Source organism: Heloderma suspectum, chromosome 4 (genome assembly GCF_057233095.1).
Source record: "Heloderma suspectum isolate Gila_16-S chromosome 4, 16-S_ref, whole genome shotgun sequence".
Lineage (NCBI taxonomy): Eukaryota > Metazoa > Chordata > Lepidosauria > Squamata > Helodermatidae > Heloderma > Heloderma suspectum.
The window spans coordinates 61,466,927-61,479,674 of NC_139461.1; the positions used below are offsets into that span (position 1 = coordinate 61,466,927).

At 40.9% G+C, this 12,748-nt stretch overlaps 1 protein-coding gene across 1 annotated transcript in view; it reads right to left on the reverse strand.

Annotated features, from left to right (window-relative positions):
- YTHDF3 (YTH N6-methyladenosine RNA binding protein F3) overlaps positions 1-12,748 on the reverse strand; it is a 34,258-nt gene that overhangs the window by 16,428 nt on the left and 5,082 nt on the right. The window contains exons 3-4 of the mRNA XM_084849429.1: positions 7,685-7,770; positions 2,831-4,414 (exon numbers count right to left, since the gene is read on the reverse strand). Of these exons, the coding sequence (XP_084705555.1) occupies positions 2,831-4,414; positions 7,685-7,770 (1,670 nt within the window). The remainder of the gene's footprint in view (positions 1-2,830; positions 4,415-7,684; positions 7,771-12,748) is intronic.

Below are 12,748 nucleotides of genomic sequence, written 5' to 3' on the forward strand. Positions count from 1 at the left end.
AACTTTATTATATAATATTATAATGTCATCCTTTTTTAATCACTATTACTATTATTATCATTACTATAAGATTACTCAGTAAGATTTTTGGTTGGTTGAATTGTTAAGCTTTATTATTACTATTAGTGTTCAAACTACCGCACAATTGCACTCATTTCACATGCCAGCAAGGTGATGCTCAAAATCCTACAAGCTAGGCTTCAGCAGTATGCAAACCGAGAACTACTGGAAGTACAAGCGGGGTTTAGAAGAGGCAGAGGAACTAGAGATCAAATCGCCAACATTCGCTGCATCATGGAGAAAGCAAGAGAATTCCAGAAAAACGTCTATTTCTGCTTCATTGACTACGCTAAAGCCTTTGATTGTGTGGATCACAACAAACTGTGGCAAATTCTTAAAGTGATGGGAGTACCAGACCACCTTACCTGTCTCCTGAGAAACCTGTACGAGGGTCAAGAAGCAACAGTAAGAACCACACATGGAACAACCGATTGGTTCAAAATTGGGAAAGGAGTACGACAAGGCTGCATATTGTCACCCTGCTTATTTAACTTATATGCAGAGTACATCATGAGAAATGCCGGGTTGGATGAATCACAGGTCGGAATTAAGATTGCCGGGAGAATTATCAACAACCTCCGATATGCAGACGATACCACCCTAATGGCAGAAAGCGAAGAGGATCTCAAGAGCCTCTTGTTGAGGGTGAAAGAGGAGAGTGCAAAAGCTGGTTTGAAACTCAACATTACAAAAACTAAGATCATGGCATCTGGCCCCATCACTTCCTGGCATATAGAAGGGGAAGAAATGGAAGCAGTGACAGATTTTACTTTATTGGGCTCCAAGATCACCGCAGACGGTGACTGTAGCCATGAAATTAAAAGACGCTTGCTCCTTGGGAGGAAAGCTATGGCAAACCTAGACAGCATAGTAAGAAGCAGAGACATCACCTTGCCGACAAAGGTCCGTCTAATCAAAGCTATGGTTTTCCCAGTAGTAATGTATGGCTGTGAGAGCTGGACTATAAGGAAGGCTGAGCGCCGAAGAATTGATGCTTTCGAACTGTGGTGCTGGAGAAGACTCTTACGAGTCCCCTGGACTGCAAGAAGGTCAAATCAGTCCATCCTAAAGGAAATCAACCCTGAGTGCTCATTGGAAGGACAGATAATGAAGCTGAAGCTCCAATATTTTGGCCACCTAATGCGAAGAGAAAACTCCCTGGAAAAGACCCTGATGCTGGGAAAGACTGAAGGCAAAAGGAGAAGGGGACGGCAGAGGATGAGATGGCTAGATAGCATCACGGATGCAATGAATATGAACTTGAGCACGCTCCGGGAGAGAGCGCAGGACAGGAAGGCCTGGCGTGCTATGGTCCATGGGGTCACGAAGAGTCGGACACGACTGAACAACAACAACAATTATTACTATTATATTTTAACTTAAGGACAATATATGGTTACTGGGAATGAATTGTAGGCCTGCTTTCTTGATATAAGATTGATATGATATTGAAATGTAAGGTTGATTATTAAATTGTAATATTGCTAGTGACATAGGTATAGTTTTTAAAATAGAATGGCATCCGAAGCCCGTGGGTATTGGAGTTTAAATTTAACCCTTTGAAAGAGGAGAGGGAAGAGGAAAGAGGAAAATTGCTTTTTTTTCTTTTCTATTTTTTTTCTTTTCTTTACTTTTCCTTTCTTATTCTTTTTGTTACTGTTGTGTCCTCATAAGAATATTGCATTGTTGGGAAACTGTAGTTATTGATATTGTTTATTTCATTTATAAAGACAAAATAAATAAAAAGTATTAAAAAAGAAGTTGCTACTATGCCTGCAAATTTTATCCAATTCTCCAAAAAAAAAAAAAAAAAAGTTATGTTTGTTGGTTTTCCATTGTACTTAATGGAGAAGACATCTTAGGCTTTGAAAACCAAGGTGAGACCCTGTCTCGGAATTGAGACAAACCACGATGCCAACTCAAGCCTACAAGCCATAATGGTCTCCATATCTAAGCCGACGAGGCAAATTCCTAGGGGGTATTTTTTATGTGCACAACCCTAATATCCATTTACACTGTCTGAAACATTTTAAACACCAGCACACCCAAATTCTACTTCAACATCACGAAAGAAAACAAGCAACGTAAACTGATTTAAGGACAAGTGCAATTTGCTACTGAGACCACCAGTCTTTTGCCAAAAAAAGCAAATATTTGGCCTGATATTAAAGTAAATGAAGATTTTAATATAGAAGTAAAAGTATACTAACAATAGAAAATTCACAGTGCAATACATAAAGTTAAAACTGTGTTCCCTAGCATATTAAAAACCATAGCTTTTAACGTCAAAATCTGTTTTGAATTACTTGATGCTTTAAATCAGAGGTGAGCAAGTTCCACAGCTCCGGGGCACAATTTAGTCTACCCCATCCCCAGAACCCACTGAGGTTGCACCCCTCGCCAACATCTCACCAATTCTGCCATTGATAGTGGCAGAAAAGCAGCATTTTCCCTTTAATACAAGGCACACAGGGGGATGCTCCTTGTGGGGAAAAAAATTGTGCTCCTGGGAGCATGATTCTGCTTCCCAACAAAATGTGCATGGGGAATGGATCTTGGTTTAAAGAAAAATCACCGCTTTTTAAATCACCACTTTTTATGGCCGCTGCAGCAAATTTGGTGGGGGCCACAAAAACAGCCAGGGGAGCCCCTACGTCCTATGGGTTACCCACCCATTCTAAATATTACTATTAGAAAAAAGATTTGGTTGAGTTCCATTTTTAAAAAAGCTCCAAAAAACACAAAAACATTATCATATTTGAGTTCTTACCCTACGCATGGCTTCCTCCTCCTCTTGACGCTTTTCATAATGTGCAAAGTCATCAAAGATTGAGGTGGTATGCTTGAAAGTAGCAATTATTTTAAGCACTTGCTTGGCTTTTTCTAGGGGTACTTCTTGAGTGTCCCTCGAATTGGTAACTGGTTTGTTGTCATTGTTTTCCAAGCGAATGTGCCGCAGCTGGTTGTTCGGAACGTCTTTAACAAAGATCCATTTAACATCAAACTTCCCCTTCCACTTATCCTGAGACCAGACTCCAGCATATGCGTTGTAGTCCACTACAGACTTCATCTCAGCCACTCCACAGAAGTGTCCACTGCCATTCACACTGAAAAGTAAATAGAGTGGGCCTTTTCCATTCAGTGAACGGTATGCAGCATCCAAGCGCTTATTACCATGTTCAGTACTACACCAGATAGAATACTTAATCGAACGATGTATATCATCCTCTGAATAGCTTTTGATTATAAACACACGACCATTCTTCAGGTTCCAATCAAAGTCTTTGGGATTATAGTTGTTTATGGCCTTTAGTTTCTCCAATACTGGGTGTATTTCTACACCAGAAGGTGAAGAGCTAACTGGTATAACACCTATACCATAATTTTCATTGCCAGCTCCATTGCTCTGATTGAAGCCTACACCCCTATTGCGAGGAGCCACCCAGCGATTTTGCAGCTGCTGCTGCTGCAGCTGATGAGGCTGAGCCTGTTGCTGAGGTCCTTGCGGCTGCTGTGGCTGCAGCTGCTGCTGAGGCAGTTGGCTTTGCACCATTGGAGGTGGCTGAATTAATGGCTGAGGCTGTTGAATTATAGTCTGAGGAGGCAATACTGGTTGGGTTGGGGGAGCTTTTACCACAGACCCTTTGTCATCCCAAGTTCCAATATTCATGTTGTGTTTTATAGGGGGAGGTGGGACAGCAGGGCCCCCAATTCCCACATTACCTTTAGGCTTAAGTTTTGGCTGAGGCTTAGCAGGCTTTCGAGCAATGGCAGCCCATGAGGTTGGTTTAGGTGCTGAACTGCTAACTGCAGGCACACTATTGGCTGCAATGCTTGTCATACCTGTGCTGCTCAGAGCTGAACCAACTGTTTTTGTTACAGCAACTGTCATATCACCACCAATTTTCAGTCCAGTCATGCCTTGCTCAATGCTGCTAATACCAGGCACCTTGCTTAAAGTATCATTACCAAATCCAGCCTGTCCGTCGGCTATTGCTCTACCAAGAGAGCTAGGTGGGTAGCCATAGCTGCTGCTATAAGCAGAGCTTTGAGTTGATTGCCCCTGAGATCCACTTGTCCCCCATGTAGAGAAATCTGCATTCCCAGGAAAAAAATTAAATCCATGCTGACCAAGGAATGGAGGAGTGTTTCCTAAAGCCCCAGGTTGACTAAATACACCATCAGGGATGTAGTGGTGTTCACCATTGCTCATCTGTCCATATGTTGTCAAGTATGGCATTGGAGGATCTCCTGCTGTGGACCATGCCGCTTCACCCAGAGAGTATGGAAATCCAATGGATGGAGCATAATAACTAGGCATGTATGGGTCTGACATTGGTGGATAGCTATTACTCTGCAGGAAAACAAAAATCAGCATAAGAATCAGATTTTAGCGCTACATCTATGTTAATTTGCCTATACGTTTATATTTAAGGACAACATTTTTCATTTCTCAGGATTAGTTTTATAAACAGAAAACTAGTCAAGTGAAAAGATCCAAAAGAGCAAACTTAGTTGCCCACATACATAACAGTTAAAGTAACAGCTGATTAGGTAAAGACTGGATTTTAATTAGATACACACAATTTTAATAATGCTGGTACAATTAAAGGTTTTCTGAGCAATTAATATCAGGAGTTACTTTACATTTTCCCCCTGAAATGAGCTTCCAGCCATTCCTCTGCAATGAGCTCCCAGCCATTTTACCTCTTATTCCTCTGTAAATAGCTTTCTGTCCTCTCTCCCGGCTTTCCTCCCTCCTACTCCAAACATATGATCAGTGCTGACAGCATTATTTGCTCAGTGTGTACAGGGATTCACATTCTCCTGAGCAGTTTGCCTCTGATCTACAGATAAGGACCACTGTGACTAAATGTCTAACAATTCACTGGTGTTTCTTACCAAGTTATAAATCAGTTCACTATGCAAGGTGGGTAGGATATTATGAGATTGGGGAATACCCTCACATATGGCTGCTTGTAAATATGAAATCACCTTTACGTAAGCAGGTGATTAGGCGTCTATAAGCTAGAAAAGAGTGGGTTCCTTTTGCTCCTTTCAGGCTATCCATGTGTCACAAGTGACTAGCATGTGCAGACAGAATAGTATTTTTCTTGTCTCTTCAAATTTATTTGGCCCATCATGGAGGTAGCCTCCTAATTTACATACTTTGCTCTGTTTATTCTGTCTCAAAGAATGGTTTTATTGTCCAGTGGCCTGGACAACACTGTTCAATGTTCACCTGTTTTATTTGAGCCTTATCTCCACCAATATTTACCCAGTAATATGAAATACAAAATAGGGGGAAAAAACACTATCTGTTTTAGGCATGCCAAGACTTGTATGGCAGAGTATTAGTGTAAACTCCAAAGCTTGCAGAAAATTATGCCACCATGGCATACAAACACAGTAGGTTTACCATCTCACTTAATTGACACTTTCTGTAGCTCACAGGGTAACAAGTGTTGGATCTAGGAAGATACCTGCTTGACTGGTGATGAAATGCAAGGCAATTCCACTGGCCCAATAAAAGATATCACCTTACCTAATTCGTATTTATTCTCCAGGGCAAATATGAGCACACTAAACTGCTAGCAACTGTACAGAAGGATACGCATACAAACTCTGACTCTCCTATCACAGTGCACACAGATAGCATGTTACAAATGTCACTTTCTTGCACAACAGAATCTTCAAAGTTTTCCATGTTTTAAAATAATACTGCCCACACACCTATTAATGTGCACCTCCTGCAAACAAGGACTCACTGAGATGGAGGAAACCTTGTCGGAAAGTAAGCTCATTTAAGAATTCAAAAAGGGACCAGTAAACCTACCAGCTAACCACAGGCTGGATCCCAAGAAACATGAGATTTCCACCCTTTCTTCATCCCCCTAAGCCTCCCTGCTCAAAGCTACTGATGGGAACCCTCAGGAACACTATGAGATTTGGCACAGAAGTGGAATAAGATGTCTGTATTTTATCTTGTGTTTGTAAGCCTGGAAGATCTGAAAAATGCCATATACATCTTTTAAACTAAAAAAAGTACCAGCCCTCTCCATACACAAGCAGAAATGCTTTACCTGAGCAACCTTCAAATAGGTGTTAGGAACCAATCCCAAGTTCTTGAAAAAGTCACTTCAGTTCAGCACTTTTTTTTTTTTTTTCCAAATTATGGCTTCCCCAAAATGCAATTAGCAAGCAACTCTTAGGACTTCAGGCACCCAGTGAAGGAGGCTGTAGTCTGTAAAAGCTTATGACACAATAAATCTGTTAACCAATGGTGTCACAAGACTTAGTTCTGTTTGGAATCTACTGTGTCTACTGGCAGCTTAGGGTTCAACAAATTCCACTAGGCAATTGAATGTATTACTCAGATTTGCTTCTGCCAATAATACTTCCCTAAATATTCAAACTCTTCTTTCTGTTGTCAACTGGTAAGTGTTGACAATTTTGCTTTTCTTGATTGCCAGTGAGCCAATGCTCTCAGGCAGCCATGATAAGCAACCGGCCTTCATCCCAAATTTGAAGCTGCAGAGGTGGACAGGGATTGTCACAGCAGTTGCAAAATGGTTCCAGCAGTCTAGCTCCAAATCTGGGAGTAAACTGTGTGGCCAAAATGGCCGCAGGACCAGTATCATGCAGGCCCAGATCAGCAGGCTCCCCGCTGTGTTGCTGCACCTAGCACCTCCATGCAGCAGCAGCCAAAGCTGGGACACTCCCAACACCCTTTCCTGCTGGAAAGAGAGATGGGGGAGCTTCGTTGGCTGACACTGCCCCATCAATCACCAACCAAAGCTAGGAGAGACAGGGCAGCAACTTGTTGACCACAATTTTGGCTTGGCTACTAAAGCCTGCCAAAAAATGAAGACCCTGTTAATAGTTATCCATCAGGAGCCTAACACCTATAGTAATATTGTTTCTGGTACAGAATCCAGATCCTGGCAAGTATGGAAATACTGATTGAAATTTATCACCCCTAGCATCTCCTTGGTGGTCCCTGGATCACTTTGCCTAGCAATAACTGTGCACAGGAGGGGAGGAAAAGGTGACAACAGCATGTGGTGTACCAACTGAGAACAGAAGATCTCTGCATAAAACTGTTTGCAAAGACTAACAAAGGCTTCAAAGGATTATTCCATCACTTTCATTTCCTCCTTCAAAAAATCTAATCCAATCACATTCTTTAATTTAGGATTACCACAAAATATGGGATGTACAGCTCTAAAACATCTCTTGCTTGAAAAATGTGTGACTCTAAGACCTATTATCAGCTAAGCCACAATTTTGCGTCCAATTCTGTGCAAATACAACAAAAATATTTATTGCAAGATATAGCAGCTTCACTCATTTAGAACCTAAGCAGAGGAATCCCTTTAAAGTTAATATAACATACATATACATACACACACACACACACACACACAGCCATATACACACACACAGCCATATACACACACACACATAGGCAATATAGCAGATTTATAAGTAACTGACACTAAATACTTTGAAAGGTTGTATTGGTTTGATAACACTTAAAGCAATGTCAGGTTAATAGCTTATTAATTAAAATATGTACTCTAGCCTGCATAAAAATATATGCAATACTCTTGTAAATACTCACCTGATTTGTCTGGCTACTTAGATATGGCTCAAAATCATCATCATTTACTGCATCCTTTTGATGAATCGAACCGTTTTGCACTGAAACTGAAATGCAACTAAGATTAGAAACTTTTTAGAAGCGCTATGTGTAACTTTTTAGTTCTTAAAACACCTCATAGAAATCAAAATGATTTAAAATCAGAACATTACATCTGACAGCCAGCAACACTACAAACATCATAGGATAGAGAAAACAAATAGCAGCCAGATTGCGGGCAGTCCATGTATTTACAAGAACATCCAGAAAGAATGGGAATTAGAAAATATTGCATAAAATAAAATTTTGGGAGTGCACCTGCTAGGTAGACTCTTTCAAGGCCTTAAGTTAAAGTGTAATGAGAGAGAAAGTGGTAGGATTTGATTATTACTACCTTTAAGAAGACTCCCAATAAAAACAAAATAATTCAGAAGAGTACACACTGGCCCTCTTTGCATGTAACAATAACCCATCTGTTTAAAAACTGATGGGTTGTTATGCATAAGCGAGACAGAGTGGGCACACTGTCTGCATAGGTTAACCACTGGGTTGTTTAGCCCCTAAACGCAGCAGTCTAGGTTCAGACATCACGCTACAAAAGAGCCAACCATGGGTTATTGAGTAAAAGCAGGAGAGATTCCGCCCACTCTCTCACACTCAATGGGTTGTTGTTACATGCAAACAGGGTCGTTTGTCTATTTATGTTTATTAGAACAATTGAAGCTTTGTGGTTTCATATGCAAGCATAAACATTAGAATAAAATGGCCTTTTCTGTGGTGGCCCCCAAATCGTGGAATGCCATCCCTAGAGAGGTTCTTCTGGCACCTACTTTGTTAACCTTTTGGCACCAAGTAAAGACCTTTCCTAGTCTCTCAGGACTTTATTTTTTTCAAATAACCACTACCTGTTTTATTTTTAGTATGGTTACCGCTGCTTCTAGCTATACCTTTTATATAATTTTAAGTTATTGTTGTTGCTGCTTTTAAGTTCTCTTGCATTCCTTCTGTTGTGTGTTTTATCACTGGCTTTATTGTATTTGTTTTTATGATGTACGTCACCCTGAGAGCTTTGGCTAGAGGGCGACTCACAAATAGAATAAAAAAACACATTTCTCTAATCAAATGACTTGAAATAATCATTCTTTCAAGTAGTGCTGCACAGATCTTTTGCAGATATACTCGGTGCTGGATAATTTCCCAGTACAAGGGACTGGGATAGCTTTTCATTTTCCCTGCAGTCCTACAGGCACAAAGTCAGTTCAGCACTACAACAGACAGAAAGCCTATAGAAAACAGCCAAACCAATTCGCAGTAGTTAAAAACTGAAGTAAGTCTAAATAATGAAAATATGATTGGCTGTTGAAGTGTCATTTCCAACAAAGTTAGAGACCAAGATACTACCTCTGCAGCATCTGCTTGCTTCACAAATGAAATCTGCAAATATCTTTATTAAACGATATCTACATTATCTACTGTTCTCCCCCACTGCTTTCCTTTCTACCATCAACTGCCCTGTGGGGTACATCCTTATGATCTGTTATTGTCAATATTGTTTATAGGGATTTTTATTAATGCATTGTTATCTTACTTGTAAGCCATCTTGGAATAACTTTTATCCTGAAAGATGGGTTATAAATAATTGCAACAGTAGTAGTTGTAATACCCCAAAACACAGTTCTCTACCCACAGTTTACATACAGGAAAATTTGATCCAAATAATTATTTTTCTGGAGTCAGTTCTACTCAAGTTCAACCAATGAAAACTGCAAAGTTAACACAGACTAGCTCTACAGATGGATAGTTTTTATAAATCCATTTCTTATTTCCTACCTATTTGTGCCTACTCTGTTCTCTACAAACAGAAACATAGTACAGGGACACAGCTTTTAAGGCAGACATGCACATACAACCTTGGATTTCATTTGGTATGACCAACTTTTGCAACAGTGTAACATTTGATTCTGTTTTTATTTATGCTGTCAGTAATGGGGCCCTCAGCACATACTACAAAGCAATTCTAAATGCCAATAATTTACTTGCTGTTTCTACTTTTACCTGCAAAGAGCAACAATAACAGTTTTCTAAAATCTGAACAGACAACCCTGAATCTCTACAGATGCACTGCAGTCAACCTTGACAACCTGCAACTTAAACAGGAGTCAGAATAAATGTGGCTGTGTTCCTTCTTAGCGCAGAATCCAATGGGGCACTCACGCCTCCACCAATTCCCGTCTGCAAGGGGGACCCAGCACTTGTGGAAAGAAGGTTTAGCGCTTCCTAAGTGAAAACTCTCATTTTTGGAAAGGGGCAGGTTTCTGGAAAGGGGCAAGTCAACGGAGCTCACATAAGTGAGTTCCACCAACCTGTCCCCATCAAGAAACAAGAATTTCATCTCATTTCAGGGCTTCCTCTGGGAAATGCTACATCTGTTGCACAAGTGGTGAGTTATGCTCACACAAGAGAATTGGCAAGACCCATTGATTGTGCAAAAGAATCAGCAGGGTGCAAAAGAATCGGCAGGGGCGTAAGCGCCCTACTGGATTCCACCCTTAATGTTAAACAAGACCCAAAGTGGCATTCTGATCTACTTTGTCCTACTAGTAGCCAGGATGGATACAACATATCTTAAATTTCCAGTTTCACTGTGCAAGCAGAAAGCCCAGGAATAAGCTGGGGTCAAAGCAACCACATGTGGTTGTTTATTAGTCAAGAATACAGCAGCTTACAGTGTATTCTGGCAAAACCTTACACAAACATACATGCAAGCGGGGGGAGAAAATATGGGGAAGGGGGGGACACTTAAGATGGTCACTACAATTTCCCAGCATTAAAATGTCTTACCTTCAACTCCATCATATATGCAAAGTAACTTGTGAAAGGTAATTTGTATTCACTGTGTTTTCACAATTTTGTTTTGTTTAATTTTGCTTAGGGAAAAACGACCATCTCTCTCATGCATTTCACATGGATTTTCAAGGAGTCAATGTACCTAATAAAGTTTACATTTTGATTTCTTATGCTACTGCTCATTTTTGAGTATCACATAGAAAAAGAACATAGGTGACTTAAAATTTCTCAAGATGCAGCTGATATCCAAACATTTAGATCACCTATTCAACTATTTATTACAGATACGGAACTTTATCCCAGTTCTGCAACGTCACATACAGAGTACTGCTGAGTTCCGGCATACTTCTAACACAGCTGCATTCTTAAGTGTTCTTTGTGTAGGAACTCCTATTTTTGTTTTCAGACATCTCTACTTCACATACTTGCAGGGATAAATTTGAAGTAGTGCAAGAACCATCTGGAGAAGGTTCAAATTAGACAACAGCAAAACACAAACTTCTAGAGGGTCAGATTTCAACATTCAAAACCACAGATGTTATAACCCTAACCCAATCATGTTTCTTGGTACAAGCAGAAAAAAACCTTGTTTATTTATTACCTGGAATTTCCATATCCAACCTATTTTCACAAAGTACAAGTTCTTATATCTCACTTGTTTTCTAGGGTAAAGAGTGGGAAAGTCTATTTTTACTAGAACCTCTGAACAATTGTGGAAGTGAACCTACCAATTCTGGAACACTGTTCCATGTTCAAGAATTACACATTTAAAACTGTTAACAGAACTGTACAATAACCCTCATCGCAATCTCATATGCAGCTCATAATCCCATCCTGTAGCTACTATCCTTGTGTCTCAATTTCTAACCACCTAACTTCAACTCCACATCTTTTTCTCATTATATTTCCTTTCCTTATCCTCTTCTGTACGAAGTCTTTGCAAACCACAGGCTGAAACTTTCTTTCCTGCCCAAACCATTCCCTTAAGCCAGGCATGGAGAACCTCCAGCCCACGGACCTCATACTGCCCGCCAACCCCCATCTGGCCTGTTGCCTTGCCCCCTGTCTCCATCCATCTTCCTTGGCCACACCCCCTGTGCCCCTCAAACCAAAATCTCTTAACTCAGACCTCTGCAGAAGTTGGAGATTACAGGTTTTCCCTGCTTTCACCCCACTGCACTGCATCAGGCTTGAAAAAATTCTCCACTGGCACCAATGAGGACCCCTTTCAAGCCTAATCAAAGTACAGGGTAGGCACTGTGGGAGGGGGATCACTGTTAGGGAAGAGAGGACTAATTCTCCCTCACCAAACCTGTGACCCCACCTCCACTGTATTTAGGCTTGAAACAAGTCTCCATTGGTGCCAACAGAGACTTTCGTCAGGCCTAAATCCAGTGTGGGGCTAATTTGGGGGAGGGTCTCTACTGGGGAGATGATGGCTAGCCCATAATGCATCCCCTCAAAAACCATCCCTCCCCCTGCTGTAATCAAGCTTTTAAAAAGCCTCAATTAGTGCCAGTGGGTGAGGCAGGAGGACTTTTCAGGAGGGTGTGTGTGATTGAGAGAGGGAGGGAGATGGAATAGGGTTTGAACAATCACATTGGGAGTCAAATGCTAACAGTGCGGTGTCCCCACCCGCTTCTAGCAAGCAGTCCCCAACATGCTTGCCTGGAGCCAACTTGGCCCTCAGGCTGAAAAAGGTTCCCGACACCTGCCTTAAGGCTACTAGATTCTCAGAGTTTACAGGATAGCACTTCGTGTAGAGGAGAAACAGAATGTAGCCCCTAGTGTGAGTTTTGTACAGGAGCATAGGAAGGAGGTGGGCATTTAAAATTACAAGCCAAAATTTCAAGTCCATAGGATCTCCCAGAGTTCCTCACATCAAGTCATGGGCCTTCCCCCTCAACTTATGTTGCAACTATCTAAATCTTTTGAAAATACTAATTTTAGAACGAAATCTATGCAACAAAAAAGCAAATACAAGATTATTTAACAGTACAACTCATTCCAACAGAACATCTGGCTGCAGAGGCAAGGGGGAAGAGGGGGAAAGAGAGACTTTATTTTTGTTTCAACTAGGGAAAACTCAAAAACATTTCTCTAATGTCTCGGTAGAGCAGACAGGAGTCTCCTATGGTTCAATTGATAGCATGTTTGAAAGGAGACCAACTCTGGCTTGGAAAAGGAACTGAGTCACAT